General features: G+C 40.6%; 1 protein-coding gene across 1 annotated transcript in view; it reads left to right on the plus strand.

The window, feature by feature from the left end:
- Nucleotides 1-23,746, plus strand: part of XRN2 (5'-3' exoribonuclease 2) — a 61,458-nt gene that overhangs the window by 28,386 nt on the left and 9,326 nt on the right. The window contains exons 21-28 of the mRNA XM_068940782.1: nt 3,619-3,702; nt 5,663-5,760; nt 5,851-5,930; nt 7,892-7,948; nt 10,820-10,888; nt 10,987-11,121; nt 12,522-12,649; nt 21,397-21,457. Of these exons, the coding sequence (XP_068796883.1) occupies nt 3,619-3,702; nt 5,663-5,760; nt 5,851-5,930; nt 7,892-7,948; nt 10,820-10,888; nt 10,987-11,121; nt 12,522-12,649; nt 21,397-21,457 (712 nt within the window). The remainder of the gene's footprint in view (nt 1-3,618; nt 3,703-5,662; nt 5,761-5,850; nt 5,931-7,891; nt 7,949-10,819; nt 10,889-10,986; nt 11,122-12,521; nt 12,650-21,396; nt 21,458-23,746) is intronic.

Genomic DNA, 23,746 nt, shown 5'->3' on the forward strand with positions numbered 1-23,746 from the left:
CTACACATAAAGGGAGAGAGATAGGGCCCCAGATCTGTGCCAGGAGATCCATTCTTCCTCCGTACTTCACTCTAGGGATTAGCGGGCTCCTGCGTAACTTGAGAGAGTTGCATGTTTGAGTACCTGGAGGTACAGACATACAAACTGACTGTTTATACAGAGAAGGACAAGTCTAATGTGGAAGACTGAAGTTCAGCTCCAAATGACCTGTACTTAAGTAGTTAGCATATGTAGATAGAAGAGTTCATCAGTTGGAACTTGCACTCAGTAAGGAAATTTCCTACTATAACAATTGCCTACTGTATAGTAGGCATTGACTGTCAGCTGTGTAATGATGGTTGTTATGACCTATGATGGCACTATGTAAGAGTAATAGTGTGGAAGACCCAGATAGGATGCTGAAGGACAAAAATACCAGAGTTCAACCTGACAAAAAGGTGAAAGCTTGAACAGAGGCAATCCAAAAAGAAGTGGACACCTGGATGGGGGGAAGAAACAAGATAGGATTTTTTTTCAAATTGTCAGCATAATAAATCTTGGGAGCAGGTCAATTGTCTGCTGCTACGAGAGGGAAAAACAAGATGTGGAGAGAGTCACTTAACACAGGTGAATATTGGATATGTGCAGAGACAAACGCTAGAACAGAACAGTTGCCCCAAAAAACACTGATTTTTGGGAAGGCAGTGTATAGGTCAGGACAGCTAATAGGTCAGAGAAGATGCTGTGGAGTTGTCAGAAATACTTCAAGATGGTTGCGTCCGATTATCCTGTGTATTGTGCTCATTTATTTCCCCATCGTAATTTTTTAGGTCTGGTGCAGCACGTTAACAGAAGGTTAGGGACAGTTGGCAAAATAGTATCTTATACTGCTGTAAAATGAAGTGTGTGTTCTGGACTTTTGCCAGACAGGTAGCAGTCCTAAAGGCTACATATATTCTCTTTTTTTAATATTGATTTTTGTCTAAAGAACATTTCAAAACTGCCTGCCAATTTACATTTTAGTGGGATAGGATGGTAACATTGCTGCAGTAGAAAGGTGTTGGGTTTGATTTAGGCTTACACTTTTTAATGCTGTTCAGAAAGATATATTTTAATAGTCAGTTTGCCTATGTTTTGAAAAAGCCACAATTAAACACACTAATATCTTATTCCTAATAGTATTCCAAAAATCAAAGAGAATAGGTTTAAATGTTATGGGGCGTGTTATCTTAGTCCTTTTGCCTTGCCTGAATATCAAGTTTACAATTTAAAGCAGTAATGTTTGAAGTGGCTTCCAAATGACTTTGGTATTCCGTGATTTTACTTTTGTAGTCTTTACTTTGCAATTTAGCGTTAAATGAATCATTGTAAGCTACTTGTTCTGGATTAACATCTGGAATTCTCATGCTGAAGAGGCAGTTGTGAGACATATTTTTCAAGCTGGAAGTACTGGCTGTCTTGATTTAGAAGGATCTGATATACCTGTGCTTTCAAGGAAGTGTTTGAAGATCTTCCTTTTAAAGACACGCTTATGTTTCTGAAAGCTTATTACTGATCCTCTCTGCGTTTGCCTGGGTTTTGAACACTTTCCCAGACTTGTCACCGTTCCAGCTGTGTGTTGTGAAGGTGAACATAAGTCGTTTGTCTTCCAGGGTAGGCTTAGCACTGCTCCCCTCGCAGGTAGTTATGTTCCAGCTGGAGTTTGAACACATCTGAGGTTTGCTGCTGCCTCTGATTAAGCAGGCGTCAGCCTGCGTGGTGATCGCTCTCCCATACTTTGTAAGGAAGAACAGTGCGGCTTTTCCCGCTTGGTGTGCTTGGGGATAGCAGAAGCTCTGCTGCTCCTGGTTCTTTTACATAGGCTGAATGATATTTTGATTCAGCTAAGCTTCTGATGTATTTAACACTTTATCTGTGGCTTGTTCCTAACTGTCTTGGTTAGGAGAGACTACAAGCTTCTGCTTTAATTACATTGAAATAAAAAGTTTAGGGCTGTTCCCCTCACCCTCCACCCCAGCTCCAAGACGGTAGGGGTTTGTTTTAATAAAGTCAAGTAAAGCTTTAATTCAGGAAACAAAAGTATTTCATGAAGACCGAGTTGTAGATAGGGAATATGTTTGTAGAAGGCCAAAGTCTCTGTGACTGTTGTACCTTAGAATTTAATGACAAAAGTGTCCGAGATCTGCCTGCTGATAAAACTGGTACAGACACAAATACACAACTCTGCAAATGCCAGTTAGTAGAAACCCTTTTTTGTCACCTTGGTCAGGAAATGCTCCAGTGGTCACGGTAAGGGAAATCAAATAAAGCTAAAATAGTGACTCCAGATTTTAACATATAATAAACGAGATATTTTATCTTAGGAGTATTTTCATAGCAAATTTATTGGTGCTTTTGGGGAGCTGATAATAAAAGGAAACAAATATTAGAGCACACCAGGGAAGGTGATGTTTTTCGTTTTTATCCAATACGATGAGGAGTGAGCACACACAAATGTCATCAAGTGAGATGTGGTTGCTTAGCAAAGAATTGTGATATTGAGAGGAGCCTCCATGTTGGAGTAAAATTAATAGCTAATATGAATAATCCCTAATGGATAATGCTCAAATCTCCTTGTCACCGAAGCTAGGCAGAGTGGTTTCTTCCATTGTTGTCTCTTAATCAATTAATTTGAATAAAGTAGAACTGAGTTCTAGCAGGAGAGTATCTTTAGCAAATGAGGCAAATGGTGAGTATCTTACTGAGCTCACCTTGTTCCTAAAAGCAGCTATGGTAGTGGTTACTGCTCCTGAGCGTCTACCCAGAGATGTGGGGACGGAAAAAGTAGGTTTAGGAGGAGGAAAAGGGATGAGAGCTCCAAGATGCATGTCTCCTCTCCACCTGTGCTGCTGTGGAACTGCCCCCCACCCAGTCTGCAAGCTGACAACCTTTGAAAACATTATATTTTTTGTGACTTGTTCACAGGTTGTTTCTTGGGTAAAAGAATTTATCGGAGCTTTTCATGCTGGTGTCTTTTCAGGGCTGCCCTATCGTGGGCTTAGGACTAGGTCCCTGTCCCGTGCAGTGGGTTGGGGCTGCCATTTAGGTTTCAGCACTCGAATGCAAGTCGCTTGGCTTGCGGGACCCAGGCTGACTTGGTAGTGTACCACAGTATCTGTATTAAATTGAGGTGTTTGGGCTATTTCAAGGGTGTAACCTTTGCAGGTCCAGCTTGGTTTCAAGAACTTTGTCATGGAATTTAGCTTTGGATACCAATATTTGAGGACACCGTGGGTACTTATATGATGTAATGCTCTGTTTGCACCCACCGTTTTGCAAACTATTGCTGGTTTAAATCATCCAGAAAACAATCTTTTTTTTTTTCCTCCCCCCCCTAAACCCTCACACCATTCTTCCTTTCCCCTTCTCCTCTCTTCTCCCAAACAGAGCAAGAATGCTCAAGCTCATTTACCCGCCTCAACCCACAAAAAAAAAAAAGGCTTTAATTGTTTTGGAGGACCGCATACAAAGTTTAGCTTTGAATTTTGTGTGTAGCAAAGATTATTTATGGTAATTCCATGAGTTAAGTGATTTTTTTGCTATCTTTTGAATCTTTTCACTAGAAGGAGAGCGTGAAAAGTAATGGTTTGTTTTTGCTAGGTGTTGCTTTGTTGCCGTTTGTTGATGAGCGACGTCTTAGAGCTGCCCTGGAAGAAGTCTATCCTGACCTCACTCCTGAAGAAAGTAAGAATTGTGATGCATCATAGTGATTGTGTATTCACTAAGACTTGTTATTACTACTGTGTTTCACGTAGCATTAAACCCTAGATGAACAAGATACAATAGATGTTTGCTTGATTTGATTATGCTAAGCTGCATCCTCTTCTCAATGGATGGTGCTGGTAATTGGAACGATCCTTCATGGGTTTGTTTTTGTAACTTTAACATATTTATTTTAATGAAGTAGGCCTGCATAAGACTTAACCTGAAAACTAGAGCGCAGCTTAATCATATGAAATATTTCCACCGGTCTATACTGCCAAAGTATTTTTTTAGCTGCATATCTTGCAATCGGAAGAGTAAACTCAGTTTCTGAGGTAAGAGTTGACGGCAAAACTTGATAGGCATATAGCCTAGTCTCTGACCAACAGGCAGAGAATACCAGCTTATGGTACAGAAAGTTTTCTGTTAAGCTTGTATAGGCAATTTTACAAGTAACTTTCTACTTGATACCAGTCTAATAGATTGGTTCTTGTAGGTGAAGCTATTTTGGGAGATTTTTTTTCAGCCTGGCTGGGTCTTCAGCATTTAAAAGAGATTAGGGAGGAAAAGAGGAGCCAGTCAAAAACTGCAGATAGTGGTCCGGCTTTGCTGCAACTCGAGCTTCCATCTGGGACCATCTAATTGAACAGAACACAGTGGCTGTGACCAGTGAGGCTGTAGGCCTAGTGAGAGGAAGAGGAGCGAGGTGAAAGCAGGTTTAAGGTATGTAGGACAAGGTACAATGCCACAAGACAGGAGGAAACATAGAGTAATTTTAAAAAGTTGTCAGGGTCAGAATGAGGAATTGTCTTCTGATATCCTTTTTCTTCCCAAAGAATCATTTTTTGCTTGGTCTTGCCGAGATTTTTAAATGTAGGGATTTTATCCTGACTTGGCCAAGTTTTAAGCAGTTTTTCCTTTAAGAAGGAATGGGTTGCATCTCTCTGTCCTTGTGTGAGCCCATATTTATCTTGTTCACCTTGTTTATCTTCTTGGCCAGTCTTCCCGTCTTATGTACCCTGTCTACCACTATAGCATTCGAATGCATCTTGAGTCTCGCCCCTTTTTGAAGGGGAGCAGAGAATTAGAAAAAATTGCAGGAAAGGTATCTGGTTTCTGCTTTATATCACGTCAGCTGTGTTTTCACTACGAGTCCTGACTTGCACAGAAGACCAAAGGTGGTTGTTTGGAATTTGTCAGGTTTGGTTTTCTGTGATTCCTGAACTAGATACTTCTGGTTGAATCTTTTAGGCAAATTTGGAGGAAAAATTACCATGTTTACCCATGTGTTCTGGATTTCTGAGCAGGTGAAATGAAGAAGCATAATCCCATGGTTATACTTGGTATTGTAGAATGAAAGATGTTGCTGCTCTTGGGGGGGAAAAAATCCTGAAGTTAGTCAGCCACCAAAGCTGGCAGCTTGCAAACGTTCGCTTGGCTTTTTGATCCCCTAGATGTTAAGGGGAAGAGCCTAGACTTCACATTCCAGGTCCTAGTGGCTTGTGAAAAAGCACCCTGGGAAGCTGGTTTGTTCTTTCCCTCCACATCTCTGCTACTTCATACTCGGTGCATCCCAACTGCTAGGTAGACAGGCTAATCTTATTTTGAAGCTTTACAAAACCTCTTCTGTAAGCATATAGAACAGAATGAAAATATCTTTTTTTCATTTTCTTCATGTTCATAGGGTACAAAAAATAAATGTATTTGAATAAACAATGGTAATATCTCCCCAAAGAGACTCTCCTTCTGCCAGAAACACGCCACTTCATAGCAAGAGCAAGTCAGCCCCCAAGAGGCGCGCACTGCAGTTTCTCCTAAATCAAACCAAAACTTTCCTCTGGAGGGGAATTGGGGGAGTACTCAACAAAATAGTGCTGATCCGCTGTATTCCTTCATTCTTCTTTGTTCAGAACTCTCATCCTATTCTCTTCATCTCTTCTAGATAGAAGAAATAGCCTTGGCGGTGATGTTCTCTTTGTTGGGAAGCATCATCCACTTTGTGATTTTATTGTGGAGCAATACAAGTCCAAAAATGACGAGGTAGGTTATGTTTGTTCTTAAGAGATTGTGTAGCTGGTGAGAGCGGTGGTCTGGTAATGCACTTAAGCTGAGACGTTATTTTTTCCGTAGCCAGTGGATATTCCACCAGAACTGTGCCATGGAATCCAGGGAAAACTTACGCTGAATGATAATGCAGTTCTTCCAGATCAGTGAGTATGGCTTTCAGTATGGGTTCTTTGATGTTGAAGGATACTTCCTTTGGTTATGTCCACATCTGGACAAAGATCTCTTTGTGCCCACAATGAGGAACCTAGAACTCCTGACAAGGCAGTGCATTTAGTTCTGAGACTAAGCAAGTTTTCCACTAGGATTCAAAGTAGGTGGTGTGTGTGCTATTATCACTATAAGTTTAAAGGAAGAAAAGAAAAGAAAAAAAAAAAAGACTTTGTTCCTATTGTCTGCCTATTTCAGAGCTAGATTTTTAATAAAATAGCGTCAGAAATCTTTAAATTGCTAATAATTGCATTTGATTGCTGATGAATCAGTTTCTTGGAATTGATCGTTTTTGTCTATGAAAGGCTGTTTATGTATTTGGTAATGTTTGATAAGCTTCAGTAAGTAAACAGGGACTATGTACAAAAAGTAGTAGTAATCAGTGTTTTTTTTTAGTGATATCATATTGTTTTGATCTCTGCTTTTGTATGAATGTTAATTTAATCCATTCTGATGTAACTTCCAATAGTGTATGCTGTTAAAATTTAGTATCTGCTTTGTATAAGGCAATTCTAGTTGCATTAAAGAAAAGTGCAGATTAGAGAGATACTTTGCTGTTTTCCATTTAGGCTATAACACTAAATTCAGGAATGTACCTTCCCAGATGTACAAAAAAGTTAATGTTTTTTGCTTTCTGGATAATTCATTTAGTTTGAGAAATTACTGTAGTCTTCACAGTGTTGGTTATGTATTCATTTATTTAACTTTGCTTAGAGACATAAACAGGTGTTCAGTAGCTCGTTTGCGTTAAATGCACAAACGCTCTGATTTTGTTAGGCAATATATCCTAAGTCACACTTACTAAGATAAGTTTCTGTAGTCTTGTCATGGCTTGTGAAGAATATGAGCAAGTCAGAGCTGCTCTTGGGGGTAGCAGTACAGGAAGAAGAAGGCTCTGAAAGTTTGAATAGAAAGCTTTGGGGACTGAGAGGATAGACAAGACTCTTGTTGAATTTTTGTTTTCCTTGTGCTTCTGTGAGTGAGCCTGTTGCTGCAGCTATGAGCTGTTGGCAAATTATTGATGGAATTACCTATCCTAAAGAGAGCGTGAGAAATGGGATATGTTTTTTGCCTAGAGAAGAATCGTTTGCTAGGAATTCCCCGAAGATGAGCAAGCATTTATGTTGCCACTTCAAAGTATGTCTTACTTGGCTGAATTTGATCCAAATCGTTCTGGCAAGCAAGTGTGCAGTTAATGATCTCTGTGCATGGGTACACGTCAGCTGTGTGCAGTAGCATGAACCAAGGAACGTCGTTTCTGACTGATAAGGGCAACCTTCTCTAGCATGTTGTTTGTCTGCTTGAAACGAAGGGGGTATAGTTTCTTGGAGAGGAGAGAGGAAAAAGGGACAAGAAGCAACTGCACATCAGCCTGTTAAGCCTCATTCAGAAAGGAAGCTCTTAAGCACCATATAAATTCCTCTGCTAAATGTTTTTTCCTTTAAAGCCTCTTTTTGTTCCCCCTAACGAAGCAGGTCTGTACATGTCCAAGCTGTCTGTGTGTCTGTCTCTGGTCATCTTCTGCCCTCTTGGAACCTGCTTACTGTTTTAATCACATCTTAGCAATACGGAGAGGTTTCTGAGATAGAAAATAGCTGTGGGTTTTGTAAACAGGTCGCTAGGTAATGGGAAGTGTGTTATATCCTCTGTTAGATACTGCAGAATCCACATGGAAAATCACATGCAGGAGTAAAATCAGTAAGGAATAAGGATTCAGTAATTCCACTGCTTCTAGAGCTATTTGATTTAGGGAGAAGACAAGTTAATTTTCAAACCCCTTTAATTTATCTTTGTCATAGGCTTAGTTGACAGAGAAATATGAGTGATAACAACAGAGAAAATGGAGCCAATGATGAGAAATATATTACATTTTGACAGAATTTTTCCTCTTTACTAGGACAGTGGAGTCTCCCGTGCCGATGTTACGTGATCTTACACAAAATTCTGCAATCAGGTAAGCAGACTCTGGCTTGGAAATGCAATGGCAAAATATACCAATCAAAATCCCATTTAATCTGGTGTTTTGAGGTACTGAATTAGCTGCAGAATCCAGCTATTATGAAAATTCAAGCTTTTGTCTTATAAGTTGCTGCTTCTCTGTGAAGATTAAAGCCAAAACATTGTGTTGTGTGTCAGGTGGTTAAGCAGAGTATGTAGTTGTGTGTCCTATAGGAGGGATGTCTGAAATGGTTGTTTCTCAGTGCGTCAAACCCAATATGTTTTATGCCTTCAGCAAAAATGCATCTTTCCCACTGTTTCTTTTCCACTCGTTCGCTGTTGTTACTGCTGGGCCTTTGGCAAGCCAAGAGCAATACCTATAGAATTTAGTATTCTGCATCAAGCCCTTTAAATTAAAAATACAACTAAACTTCTATGAGACCAAGCCCCTGAGACAGATTTGGCTATTGATTAAAAGCTCTCTGGGCCTTGATTTTTACTCCTTGGATCTTTATCCATCCCTCTTCCTTGCATTTCCCAGAGGATATCTGGGAACATGAGCTTCATGTGTTTAACAAGACCCAGCGATGAGGAATTGTTTCCTTGTTCTCTACCTGATGGGGCAGATTCCCTGCCCTGGAAGTGTTACCTGGCAAAGACGCTGCAACCAAAGAGCTTCCTCGTGAGCCAGAAAAGGTTCCTCATACTAGAGGACAAGATACTTTGTGGACCTACTTCTCTGCGTTCTGCAAGTCAACTCTCTCTCTGTAGGTTTAGTAATAAAAGGGGATCTCTCCTTGGCCACTACTCTTTTTATTTTAATCATTGCTCTGTTCCCTGTCTTAAAACTGTTGCTTAACAGAGGATTTCTCCTAATCAAGTGAGACTATTTTCCATCTGCACGTTGGTGGTCTCATGATGAATCCACCTACTAATATATTTCAGGCCTTTGAATGTCAGGTGTTTTCGCTTGTTCTAGCGCAGGGGACTGGTGGTACCTGGTGGTCCCTTTAAGAATCTGATTTAATCTATTAGGCTATGTGACTTTTATGTGGGAAAGGTGACTTCAAAGAGGAAGAAGTACCTAATCAAAGCTTCAGCAGTAGCAATGACATTTCTTTTTCTGTTGTCTTCCTTTTTATTGCAGCATGTATAGGAGTAATACTGACTTAGCCTAAATGTGGTATTTGGGAGAGTAATAGGAAATTTCATAATGAATAAAGAACAATGAAGAGTTTCCAAGGATAAATCTTACAGTAACAGAAGAATTGAATTAGTCATGCACTTGACCGCAAATTTCTGTAGGTCTTGTGTGTTGTGTATCGTTCTCAATTTGGCACGGTATAATGGACATCTAATGCTTATCCCTATTACTTTTCATTTCTTGAGCTGCATAAGATACTTGAGGCACTGAATATCACTTGTGATGTATCTGCATACTCTTTTTCTCCAAGGAGGCATAACTTGATTCAGCTAGTACAACTGTTTATAGACAGTAAGAAATGCTAAGTTGTGGCTTGTCTGGATATTGTTGAAAGGAGGTTCTGAAATGGAGATTTAATTACTTTGAGCGGCAAGTTAAAGGTAGCTGTGTTTTTTCCATCCACTGTTGTCAGGAGGTTTGGATTGTTTTCATCCATTTCTCTACTGCAAAGACTTTTCTTCCTGTCTCCTGAGATAGTAGGAGCAATCACGGTTCTGCTCTTCAGTTTTTGATTTCCTGGAAAATTTAGCCAAAATCACATTATTCTCTTCCTTCCAGTCTAATTCATTTTCTGTGCTGAAAAGTGGATGTATTTCAGCTAGAAGAGCATTCTGATGAGTAGTTTGCTTTTATCTTTCTTGGCATCCCAAGTATTCTTCTGTATCAAATGGTAGATAGTGCGAGAACAGAAGAAGGTTGGTACTGATGCTTCAAAGATGTCTGTGGTGGGACCTATCTGAGACATGGATACTTAAACCAGGAGGTTGGAGTTCCTAGGTGTGTGGATGAATTTGCCTAAAGCGAAGCCATATGATGAGCTGTACCAGCAAAAATGAAGCTTTCAGCCACTTGTTGCTCTAATAGTAGTTCTGGTGACTGTTGTACTGGGCTAGGACAGCTCCCTTGGACAGCTCAGAATGCAGAGTCTGTGTGACGTCCCTGAAAATAGGTGCATGTCCCTCCACTGGAACTACATGCAGCTGCAAAGCTTCCTTTCAGCTAATGACTTGTTCTCCTTAACCCTTTCATTTTTCCCTCAAGGAAGTTTAGCCTTTCTATACTCTCCCCTCTTTATCTAGAGGGGAGAATATGCAGGCGTAGGAATAAATAATGGTCCTTACTGAACTTTTCCCTTTGTTTCGTGAGCAGAGTCAAAGGAAGAGGATGCCACCTTTTCCGGCTGCTTTTTCTTTTTTTTTTTTTCTTTGTTTTTTTTTTTAATGTATTAAATTATAAGAGTATAACTTCGTGCTTAACCTTCTCCCAGGAAATTTCCACTCTTAAGTTTTATACGTGTTTCTCTAGACTGCATAGCAAACTGATATCCTTCCTGTCTATGCTGTGGTATCCTTTGAACTTAATTTGAACAGCAAGTCAATCAGTGCTTTGACTTGGGGATTTGTCACCACACAAAGGAAACTTTTTCTAGACATTAAACTTGTTTTTGAACTGGCCCTTGATACAAGGGAAAACGGTCCCCCTGTGGAAAATGATGGAGACTATCCAAGAGTGTCTAGTCAATATAGCTATGTGTAAGAAAAGCACTTTGCAGTTTAAATCATGGATTCTTGTGTCTTGTCTTTTCTGTTGTGTGCCTCACTTCCTTCATAGAGCAGCTACTACTTATTGGTTGTGCTTGTCTTAATTATCAAGTAAACCTAATCCTCGGATGTTTTCTTCTAGTATCTCTTTCAAAGATCCACAATTTGATGAAGACTTTGTTTTCAAGGCTACAGTGTTACCTGGTGCAAAGTAAGTATGAGTTGTCAGTTTTCAGATAATTCATTTGTCTTTCATTAGGCTGTTTATTTTCTCTGATAGGTATTTATGGAGCTTTTTTTCATACTCAGGAAACCTCCTCCAGTCCTTAAGCCAGGAGACTGGGAAAAAACCAACAATGATGGTAGGCCTTGGAGACCACAGCTTGGTTTTAATCGAGACAGAAAGCCAGTTCATTTGGACCAGTCAGCATTTAGAACTTTAGGGTGAGTAAAACTGACAGCAGTACTATTATTTGCCGTGCTGAGATGTCCCTACGTTCCTTTATTGCTTAAGAAAAAGGGGAGGCAGAGGGAGAAAAGCTGCTAGAGATTAGATGCTTGTGTAACATGTTGGAAACTTTGGCATGCAATATTTAAATTCAGTATTGATGAAAATTATATATGATAGTATCCTTAAATAAGTGGGTTTTTATAGTGATGCCTTGCTTCCTTCCTTTTTTTTCTTTTTTTAAACAATATTTCTAATTGACTTTCCTGTTGTTTTTTCAACTTGTCTGGTGGGTACTTGCTTGAAGTACAGAAGATACAATGAGGATGTTGGACACAAGTGATACTTAAAGCAGTTACAAGGACAGGAAAGTCTTCCATGCCTTTAAGAAGGCTATATCTTAATACCTTTGTTCAAAGCTCATGTACTGCACCATAACAATCCATTTGATTGTCTTTGTTCAAGGCATTGTTGAAGTCTGTTTCTTACTAGTTCTCCAAATACAAATCCAAATAGCTTTCTCAAGCACTCTAGCGCGGTACAAGAATGCTTCAAAGTACAAGGTTAGAGAATGAGTTTGGGTTATGTATTAGGAAAATTATGGATGAATTCTTTTTTTTTTTTCTTCTTACTGGGAATGGCAGGGAGCCATACGTCTATCAGGGCCAAACTAGAGACTGTTTCAAAGGATGCTATTGAATTAAAGCAAATTGTATAAGCAACTGAACATGATTCTCTTTAGGAAGAGAAAATATTTTTTTCTTCATCGTATGGCTCTACTGGAGTTGGAAAAAGAGAAAGCAACACCGTTCATTCCATTCATATGTTAGAAAGCATCATTATTGCACTGCAACACCTGAGAATCACCTTCTGTTCTTCCATCTCATAGTTGCAAAGAAGCATAGCTGTGTTATTGATTACATGATGTCTTATTAAATCATTACTTCAGAATAAGAAAGTCTGTGGTGGCAGACACTGTGAGCTTTGAAGTCTTCAGATGAATATAGTTCTATGCGGGAAAAACAATGGAGGCCTAGCAAACATTAAGGCGCAAATATTATGAAATTAGGGCACAAATTCACCTTCTTGGGAAATGTGACAGCAGTTCAGTTTACGTGAACTCTTACACTGTTTGCAGGAAATACGTTTTTCTACATACTCTGTATGTAGAAATTTCAGAATTTTCCCTGGGACCAGCTCACAGAGCATATGCTTTGTTCGTGATGCGCCTGGGACCCTCATCTGTAAATGAGTCACTGCATTGTGTTTGTGCACATCTCCACTGATGCACGGGAGAGAGCTGTGATATTTGATGAACTGGGTAGCAGCTGTTTTATAAGATGGCATTTATGAAAACATCCTATTCTTTCTTCTTTCCGTTTCTTACACGTAATAGCCATTCGATACCAAGGGAAAGAGGGATGCCAGCCATGTATGCCAATGCAGTACCACTTGGAGCTTATGGGAACCCATACAGCAGACCGCTTCTAAGTGGGCAGCAGCAGATTCCTAAATTGTTGTCAAGTAAGTGGGTTCCACTTTCTGTGTTTCCAAGTTGAAAAGTTCTACAATTTGATGTTAATCTGTTGCATTATACCTATGGGAATATGCTAAAAAGTTAAAGAATTTTGTGGTGTAAATATATCCTTGGTCCAACGATGGGTTTTCAATTGCTTCTCTGGCACAGGTTAACGTTTATGATGAGGCTTAGAGTAAACGCTGCATCTGCCTTCCCTAAGTTCTGGCCCAAATCCTGCCACTGCAGGAATGCAGCATGGATTTTAAAAAGAAGAGTGACTGTTGTTTGAAAGTGTGAAGCTCAGGTTTTTGTGCTGTGACACAGCCTTGATAGGAGCAATTAGCTAGTGAAGACTGACAGAAATTGTTTCCAGTTTACTGTCATCACTCCTCTCTGTGTCTTGACTCCTAAAATTCAGATTCTATTTTAGGTATTGCGTAGCGCTCTTGCATTTAGGGTTCACCTTATTCTGTGGGAATGGACACCATGTTTTTAATCTCATAGATGTATTTTCCATTCATATTGAAGAAATTCAAATCTGTAGCTTGTTTTCCAACTGGTCTGAGAGGTGAAGGGAGGGAGAAAGAAGAAACACTATTTTTGGTGTTGAATGCCAGCTACTCCAGTTTGGAGTGAGATTTGATGTGTTGTAGTACGGATGGGACAGAGGACACCACGCTGTCCCTGCTGAGGCATTTGCCTATATGAACAGGGAGTGGGCAGACGGGCATCTATGAGTTCATGCTGTACAGTAGGGTCTAGTAGCTGTATTTAAGCATGGCAAATACCATGAACCCAGGCATTTTCAACCTGCAGATCTATCTGCCAAGATCCTCCAAAAAAGAGAGAGAAGCAAAGCTGGTATTATTACCAATTTAGCATATGATAAACTACCCCTCCAATGGAAAAATCTGACAATTTGAAGAAGTTGACAACTAGTGTTCTGGTCCCAAACAGTTTTAAAGCTTGCTTGTTGCGTGTTGTGGTGTTTCTTGGCCAATAACAAGTGGATTCAGTAGTCCGTTGTCGTTCCGCAGGAGATGCGTTTTGACTGCTTTGATGTTCTCCTGCCGATGCTGGAAGTTCAGGCAGTACACTTTTTGTATGCTTTTTACATTTCGAATGATTGTATTCAGATATCCTAAGTCTTTTGGAACTCTCATGCCTTAAGGTCCTGAATTTTAAATTCATTTTTCACTTCATCAGATGCGAGAAGGGTGGCTTGTATTACTTTATTTGATATTTGTTACTGGGGCTGATCCTGTCAAAAAGTAATCTCCATCTCCTACCTTCACCCTGACCATGTATGCACACACGTGATTCTTTTTGAAGAGGTAAAACTCTTTTTTTTTTTTTTTTTTCCCTGTGAGAAGACAATGCTCTAGCACCAGTACGAGCACTGACTTTTTTGGAAGGATTACTGGAATGAAACAGCAAAGTACATGCTGTTCACTTGAGAGCTCTAATGACCAACCTCTCTTTTAAAGGCATTAATGCCAAATTAACTTTGTTATTTAGATGTTTGACTGGCCACGCTGTTCAGAACCCTACCGGTTAATGTTCTGACAAAGGAAAAAGTAACACGAACCTGGAAAATAATGAAAACACACCAGGAAAACTATCTTTGAAAACGTTTTTTTTTTTCCTTCAGGCATTGGCTAATTGTCGTACATCAGAGGGAAAAGCGTTACTTGAGTTAATTCACAGAATTATTTTACTTAGATGAAATTAAACATCGAGTCACAATTTGACATGGATGTGATGGTCTTCTCCAAACATCTCGCTCGCATGAGGTGCTCTGGTGTTCAAAGAGTTGAGAACTGCTTACGAACTGTAGAGCTCTTCCGTCTGTTTGGAAACTGGGAAGCAAAGTGATTGATTTTTGTGTTGCTTTTCTATTTTGGAATTGCTGTAGTGAGAGGTACTAAAAGTATTGCCGCTCCAAAATGCGATGGTGTGCCTGTGGGTAGGATGCCATTTTGAATACTTAGCCTAGCGTTTAAACGTGATAAGAGAAATAGCGTTGCGTCCGTTAAGGGTTCCTAGGGTACATAATCCTGCGTATCTGCATAATTTGGCTGAATTTCGACATCACCAAAAGCGGCAAACTTACTAGAAGTTTAATGTTTTGTGTCTGAGGAGAACAGCCAGAAGAAGAGGCTGGCCACAGAAAGTAGTTAATGCACAAGGCAAAGTAACGACTCGGGAAAGGCAGTAGGGCTGACAGAAGGGCTGTGGTGATTTGCAGAGAGTTGCTACTGCCTTGCACTGGCTGCTCAGTGCCTTTTGGAGGTTCGTATCCCTGTGTCTTATCCCAGCCGCCACTCCAGTTTTGGACGAGTAGCTTCAGTTATCCAGGAAGAAGGGTTTTGCTCTTGGCTGCCAGACTGAACTGGAAGCGCTGGTTCACAGTCGTGCTTTCCCTTCCCCTGACCGCGGTGGTTGTTGCAGCTTCTGGCAAAGGGGTGGTAGCAGACGGTCGGGAGGTTGGCGATGTCCTAATCCGCTTTGCTGTCCGCTTGGTAAGCAGGCGGAACAGTGGAAGAGGTGAGAGAAGATCCTGTCTGTTCGAAACTGCGCTTTTTCACCCTGGGAAGGAGTGGTCTGTGAGAAGGGCTCCCAAAAAGGACAGCGGTTAATGAGTCCTGTCTTTTTGCCTGTGCTACATTTCTGTATGGTGGGTGGGACTGAGACAGGAGGGAACTTGGCTAAGCTGCCTTAAAGGTGCAGCCTAAAAGATGCTTTAAGGGAAGTGGTTTTCATTTTTCAGCTGAATTCATGCAGTATTGTATTATGCAAATATCTGAGGTTTAAACAGCTGAGAGGGGTGAAGTTTTATAAACTCCAACAGTTCATCAAATGTAGGAGACCAGATTACTGCATAGTGATGCTGTCAGACTTCTTATACTTGACTTGCATTTCTTGACTGCTTATGGAACAGCAACTAAATAATTAAGACCAATGGCCGTTCTAAATTAAACTTATTGTCCAGTTCCAAAGTAGATGAAGTGTACTTGAGCAGGGGGTGAAGGAGCTTGCTGGGTAAGGAATCAGGTTGGTTTAAGTGGAGCAAGAGATTGCAGGTAAGAGTCTGGAGCTGTTAACTCTCATTTAAAAAATAATAATTTTTTTTTTAAGCAAACAGAAATATGATCTCAAAAGAGGAGTGTGGGGAATGGGAAGGCAGAACTGCTAGACAGGCATCATGGTTTTGTATTCATCTCCGAGGAGAAAAACTGCGTGTATGGTGGTGGTGGGATTACAGGGAAAGTATTTGTGAGCCCAGTAGTCCCTGTACTGTTGTTTATGACCTCTAAAGCTTGAGTCTTGATACTTTGTGGGAAAAACAGCTGTTTTCTGAGCCTTACCTATGCAGAGCTGATCTTGCCAATTAAGTACTTAAAAAAAAAAAAAAAAAAACCTCTCATCCTCATGGCATCTGAGCACCTTGTTTTGTATAGGAAACACTCCAAATGCAAACATACCCCAATGTCGTCGTACTTTCAAATGGAGGAGACTTGAATTCACTGATCGATATGAAATCCCAGTCCATCTGTTGGCCTCAGAAATCATCTTGGGGCTTTCTTTAGCACATCCCTTTCTCCCCTTGTCGCTTGCCTCCTCCTCACCCCCAGGTTGCCTCGGGCATCCCCAGCTGCTGTTCTGCAAGGTGTGCCTGACGAATCTAAAAGCAAGGCTGTTCAGGAGAGCAGGATGTTTTGATTTTTTTTTTTTTTTTGGTCCTTCTCCATTGTGCATCTTTCCTTAGTGCTGCTTGTTTTCCTGTAAGCGAAGGTTGATTTTTTTGCTTTTCCATTCTTGCAGTAAAAGAGATGCCAGGTCAACTTTCGGGTGCTTCCAGCTCCCTTTCTGGTGCATAGCCACGCAAGCATTGTGCAAAGGCTTTTTTCACAAAGCCGGGCTTGCAGGGGTGCCGTTGCTCTCCAGGGCCCTTCATTCAGAACAGAGTTGAGAAGCTGGTTCCTAGTTCTCTGTTTTAATGGGAAAACTGAGAATTGGGGATGGGAGGACAGCACACTGAAAACGTATGCTTTGTCACATAATTTTGTTGTGTTTTCTTTCTCTTCTGCTAATGATACCAAGCTGCCCTGGGAGATGAGTTTCAAACTGTAATTAACTCCTGATTTAAACCGACTGCAACATGAAGTCTTACAACTGACTAATTGCAGTAGTGGTTGACTTAATATTTGGTTATCGTCTTTCTTTCAATGCCTCATTGTTTAACCGAGATGTGAGGCCTATCGCTGGTTCAGTCAGGGGGATGAACGGGGATTAAATAGCATCAGAGACATGCTTGCTTTCTAGAAGGAGTTCCAGAAATGCATCGTGCTGTCTGGTTGGTAGGTCAGTACCCAGCTCAGGCCTCCTGGGACTGTCAATGCCAATTGGCATTGATCTGGATCTTAAATCCGGTTTCACCACGTAAACCGTAAGACCTGTTTAAACTGCGTATGGCTTAAACCATGTAGAGGCCTAGTGAAACTACCTCCAAGTGCCATAGCCCAAAATTTCTGCCAAGATCAGTCTTCCTTGTGTTCACGCTGAAGGATGTCTTTGTGTTAGGGTGTCCGGACGAGGTCCCGTTCACATTACAGATTCTGGGTTGTGTGGAAATGGTGTCAAGCAAAGCTGTTGAGATGAGAGCGCTTGAGCTGCTCTCTGAACCTTCCTTCAGGAGGTGGTAGTCATCTTGTTGATCGGGACAGTCCGTATGGACGGCTGGTTTGCTCTGATGGAAACGTCAGAGTTAAGCATGCGGCCCTTTTGTCGCCTTAGCACCAATTTCACCCGGACAGCGTTCTCTTGGTATTCCTAGCTCTGACAGCACGGCTCTCTTTCTGCCCTTTGCAGCCTTCTCTCTGAATACAAGCACAAATGTGTCTCAAAGCTCAGTTATCTTCAGCTAGAAAATCAAATTAGAAGGAACGGGAAGGCACAAGCAGATTTTTTTTTTTTTTAATGGGACAGGTTCTCTCTTGTATCAACATCACATTCAAGCAGCTATATAATTATGTGAGAGTGAAAGGTAGAACATGTGAGAGAACAGTTGTTTATTGTGGAATAAATGGATTGGGAAGCTTCCTGAAAACCACACATTCGCTCAATTTTTGTGCAGTTCAGAAGATCCGGAAGAACTAGAGATGATACGGTTAAAACTTACACGTTTTATCGGATTGATATAAAGCAACTTCTTATGCATTATGTTTTTATATATATGATGAAGTAAAATTGGCCTCTAAAAGGGCAATGCGGTCAACCAAAGTGCTATCTTTTCTTTGAGAGCCTGCTGTGGGCGTTCCTTACTGTTCTCTGATTTGACTTTGATGCGCCAATTTTCAGTTGATGAATAATTGTCTGTGCTGATAACTTGGGGAGTCAAGTGCAGTGTGGTAGTACTCTGTGAATGGCGTATTTGGTTTCTGCAGTCCAGGGCATCTGATTTATGACTTTCATTTCAGTCAGTAAACTTGTCAATTAGCTGCATTTGAAAAGTGATTTTGATTAGTGCAATCAGTAAACACAAAATCTCATCTTTGATTGCCACACTGATTAGATAAATTGTTATTTGAGGAGCTGCTAGAGAAGGCAGTTTATTTAGCCTTATAGCTCTAGGAAATGCCTAAGTTTTAAAGACTAACAAAAATAGTAATTGCCATTTCTCCAATTTTGTACCTTTTTGAAGTGCAATTCACTGTTGCAAGCTTTTTCCCCCTCCAAGATTGTTGTCTATCAGCCATACAAATATATAGCAATAAGGTGGCTTTTAAATGTTTTTTGTAATTTTTTTCATTAGATTCTTTCTTAAGCTGCTCCCTCGAGCTGCAAAAGGACATGACTGCAGCAGGGTAGTCGGACTGTTATGTTTTCAGGTGGAAAGCAAGTGATGAAATATGGTTTTTGACTAGTCCTTATTCAGGCATCTATGTGAACAGAAACACTGTGGTAGGCAGAGACTGACGTCTTCTCCCTGGATTTCTCACTAGAGCACTGATTTGACCCTAGCTCTGGAATGGGGGGGGAAAAAAAAAGATGATAAACTTCAGTTAAAATTTGGAGTTCTGACTGAAAGAAAAGAGGGAGAGGAAGTATTAATCTGTGTAGTTGTCTGGATACTTGGAAGTCTTGCATAGTTCACCCTTCAAAGGGGAAAAGAAACTTCATGTTATTCCTGCTGGAATATAGGTGTCTTCTTGAAGCTTGGTGTTCTCTGCAAAGCGAAAGGAAAATCGAGCTCCCTCTCCTGTTTTCAGGTCTGTTGGCGCTTTCCGTAGAGGTGTGACACAGGAATGGGTGCACAAGAAGCTCTAGTTTTGAAACAGTCCAATTCATATCTAGGTGTAGAGAGTGAAAATAGCAGACTTGCAGGTCTTTTAGGTCTGTATTGTGATGACCGAGCTAGAGCCTAGCAGTCATCTGGGCAGCTGCAGCTAAGCTAAAGAGCTACAGGTGTTAGTAGCTGTAGATGGTTTTTGTGTGTGTACCTACAGAATGTTTTTACGCCAGCTCGGTTCTGTAGCGTTGCATATGTTTCTATGATGCTGGTATCTGTGAAGCTTTGACAGTTTTAGGAATACAAAACCGTGTTAGGATACCGTTGGGTTGAAAGGAATGACACTGTCTTTATCAAATCTATAGCTGTGTTGCAAAACTAAAAAAAAAAAAAATTTTTTTCATCTACTCAGCAGCTTTGTCTTCCTGGTACTTTTTAAGGCATGAGTTTAAGGTTATGTCTTAATTTGTTTGTTCCCTCAAAGCAGATGAAGGCGATGTTATGTGCCTGGATTTCCCTGTATTGCATTAATTGTATATTCAAACCCAGCATCACTAGAGAGTCATTTTAGTACAACCTGTTCATGAGTTTAAGAGTCCTTGTCCTTCTGACAGGCTGATCAGTATAAAAGTGCGGCATACCTAAATCATCAAAGTATGTTTGAAACAAATTTCTGCTCCTCGGTCTTTTTAGCCCTTGTGATGCTTTCGGCTGGTTTGATTACAATGTATACGAAATAACCCATTGTATTTGATGGTGAGCATTGGTTAGCAGCAGTAAGCTAGAGGGATCCTGCTGTAAGCCTCAGTGGAGGTGCCTATCTATCTATAAAGTATAAATATATAATACTTATATGTAATAATGTATTATATAGCCTATTATGTATGTAACTGTATTTATGTATGTGTCTGTTTATACATGTTATGTTTGTGTGTGTGGATATTATATAAATATGATTTTCACACTTTGCAGATCACTTTGTACTTTGGCCTGGGCGAGATGGGTTAGTCCTGATGAAAGGAGGTCCGGGCAGTAATGGCAAAACTCTTGTGGGTCGGAGTTTATTTCCGCCGAGGGACGTGTGTTACCTTCCCTAGGGCCGGCCTGCGCTGTACGCCGGGCGCTCGAGTGCTGCCGCAAAGGGTTTCTGTTTGGGTCAGGCCATCCGAGCGTGCAGGCAGAGTTAGGAGAGAGGGGCAGGTCTTCTGCTATCCTTCCCCCACCCCGCCACTTCTTCCAAATTGTTGGAGAGCTTTAGCGTACTGGAATATTGGCAATTTAACCGGGTGTTACTGTCCCCATCACGGTGTGCCCATTAGACAACTTTTGGAGCCAGCTGTTGAAATGAGGTCACACTTGAACACCATTGAAGATAATCAAAGGTGTCGCTGAAGCTGAAGCTTTGGATTGATACGCCGGTTTGAGTGTTGTGAACTGGCCAGGGAGCTATTGAGGAGCTTTTTCATTCATCCTGTTTGCTGACCGGTTTATTTGGAAGAACAACAAGCATTTAATTGCAGGTCCCGTTAAAGCAGTGTTGTTACTGCTACGCCTTTGTCCGGAGTTAGTTTGGGTAGGAGAAACAATTGAGAAGTGGGTGGTCCTTTGCACTGCGCTTCCCTGTAGCTGCAGGGCTGTGGCTCTGGCCAAGTTTCTACCGAAAAAAAAAAATTAATTTGATCTGACTATATCACCTGAGAGACTATTAATAGATTATTATATATAATTATTCAGATTAGCTTTAAATATATCGTTCCTAAAACTTTGCTTACTTTATTATGTGCATTCGTTATGTGCTCTTGGCCGCTCTTTTAGTTTGCTTTGTAGAGTAACTTAGCCTGATCGGAGGGAAAGTGGAGCATGTCATAAGCGAAAAATAATTGTTGCTCACAAACATGGAAAAGTATGTCCTGATGATGGTACAGCTGTGTGTGTGTGTGTATATATATATATGTTTATATACTGTAGTGATTAATATGTTTGTAAGAAATGCAAGTTCTGGATGAAGTCTTCAGTTGTTGCAGTAGCAGTCATCCTTTTGCATTTTTAAAAATTCCAGAAAACACCGATGCGTGTAAAGCGTTGAAACGTTACCTGGCGGGTAGTTCCAGCAATTAAAATTCTTTCTTCTTCTAGCTTGAAGTTTAGTGGACGTATTAGAAAATGCTGAAAAAATGCTGCAAGGCGAATGTTGCCTTTTATCGATATTGCGCTTGTCACCATCTGATGTAAAAGCACCGTCAAAATGTCGGCTCACACCAATAATAACCAGATAAGATTTGGTGAAATGTGTTTGGTGGTGTTTCCAATGTGGGCTTCTCTGTTCTGTTTGACTGTTTAAAGCAAGTTTTATGGCACGTTAAAAATAAATGATGGAGTGTAGAAAGTGGAATGCGATTCTTTAATTATATTCTTTCTTTTAATTTTTGTCTTTTTTTTTTCTTTTTTTAAACCCTGTAGATCTTAGGCCCCAAGACTCTTGGCGAGGTCCGACACCTTTGTTTCAGCAGTCACCGCAAAGGTAAGACGGGTATGATTGAAGCTTTATAAAAGGCAGGCAAGAGGATGCGCATGGTTCTGGCAGGTTTTGCAACATTGTTTGTTTGTTTTGAATTTTGTTGTTTGTATTTGTCTAAGTTACGTTGTACAGCAATTTATGAAGTTAATTAATGTCCATGATTTATTTATATTTTGTGAGTGCCCTATGCAGGGTTCATCTTTTAAAAGGTTTGAGTACTTTGTATTTAAAAAAAAAAAAAAGGGGGGGGGGAGAGGGGAGGCAAAACCACTTTCCATTAAAACTCAGACTTCAAAATTAACTTTACTGTTGGTGCTTTGGTACTGTTCTTGGTTCTTTGGCCTTTATCTTATTGAAGCTTTTGAGATGCTATGAAATTGAACACGGAGAGCTTAAAACTGCATTAGATTTTGGACAGGCTAAACAAATTTCTTTTTAGGAGGGTTGTGGAGCTTAATGAGGCATAACTAATGGTGTTCCACTTTTATCGTTTCTGTGCTGCAACCACGGCATTAGTACAGACTAGCCATTGATTCTTGCTACAAACCTCTTGAAGTCCTAATCAGCTTCTTTGGTACAACTTTTTCAGGCCTGACAAGCCTATTGTAGGGCAGTGTCACTGTAGGTCAGTAGTTATTAGTTGCCACTGAAAACAGTTTCTTTAACTACTTAAGACTGAACTGAATTAAATGCAGAAGGGACTCAGAGAAGGATTATGGAATCTGCAGTCCAATAAGTGCCATCGAATAGAAAGAATGTGACATGGTTTGATAATAAGGGATGTTTTACGTGCGTTCCTTCATTGATAAGTTGTGCGTCCTTAAGTCAGATGGACTTTATAAACTCCGGTATACCTGAGAGAGCTATGAATAATTACATTTATTTATGTTTGTGGAGACATAGGAGTGTATATAAGATCTTTGAAGTTTTGTTAAGCAAAACTTTTTTTTCCCTTTTTTCTCTCCTTTTTTCCATGCTTTTATGTGCGAATGGAAAATATCAGCTTTGGGAGAATTTATTGGGCTCGCTATAATCACACTTTCCATGGCAACCGTTTTGATCCCTATTGAAGCGACTCCAGCACCCTCATCCTGTGCCATGTCGGTGTTGAGTCTTGCTTTATAAACTTTGAGTTTGTCCACGTGAGTTGCTCTTCTCAAACGTCAATTTAAGTGCAGCTTGCGTAGTTTTGTTTTGTGAAATACTGCTACGGTTTTTGTGATTGTTTTTATAACGCTACGCTTTTTTGATTTTTACCAGCCTGTTTGTTTTTGCAAAGTGGAAGAGTTTCTCAGTTCACATATAAATCATTTTTTCTACCAAAACTTCTGTTTGTTTCACACTCAAAATGCACTTTTCTACATAATTGTAATACTAGACTGTGTGTCTAATCAGAATCCAATCCCCAGATTACTGCACTTGGTTTGTGTTAATATTTTTAGAAGAGATCACATAACATCCAGCTATTTTAGAACATTTCCGCAGATATATGCTCTTGTAGGATTCAGTCTTTAACGTGGCCAGTGTGCTTCTAGAGTTGTGATAATGGCTTCAGTATTCAATGCCTAAACTAGAGGGAATGTGTGTCCCCTAAGGTAACTTTAAATTGAAAAATGTGCCGTGTCAACAGGGAAAATAAGCTTTAGAGAAGTTTGGGGATTGTCCTTCTAGCTTTTGCATGGAAGTAGTGTTTACAATGCTTCCTCTCCCCCCAGCTTATTTCTTGTTATACCCCTGGTAGTTCATAAAAATCACTAGCTTGCCAGTCTTAGTGCTGAGGATAAATAAGCCTGCTGTGTTTTTGGAAGGTGTTTGATTCGGGAAAGGAAGGGGTGTATTCAAACAGATGCTTATTTAGGGCTGGCGTTGAATTCCTTGGCGTATCGAGATGAGCATGGAGATTTAAACAAGTTGTAAACATACACGTAGGGTAGATAGACTTGGGGCTGTTTTAGGAACAAATAGTTGAACCCTGTTGAACCGAAACCCTCCAGAGAGGTTTTTGGTTCCCTGAGAGCTGCTGGGCCGACAGCAAGCTCTGCGGCAAGGCTGCCGCTTTGCGCACCGCTGGCCCCAGCTCCGCTCCCGCTCTGCGCCGCGGGCGCTCGGCAGGCAGCTGGGTGCCAACAGGCAGAGCGGTGAGGAATTTCGGTCCTGTGTCACCTCGGCTCCCAGGAAAAAAGCAATTGAGCGAGAGGCCAACCCCTGCTCCAGCCTTTTCAGATGAAGTGGGTAGACGGGAGGCTACAATATCCTTGATTTGCAACATCAAGGAAGGGATAACCATGGAGC

This window comes from Struthio camelus, chromosome 3 (genome assembly GCF_040807025.1).
Source record: "Struthio camelus isolate bStrCam1 chromosome 3, bStrCam1.hap1, whole genome shotgun sequence".
Taxonomy (NCBI): domain Eukaryota; kingdom Metazoa; phylum Chordata; class Aves; order Struthioniformes; family Struthionidae; genus Struthio; species Struthio camelus.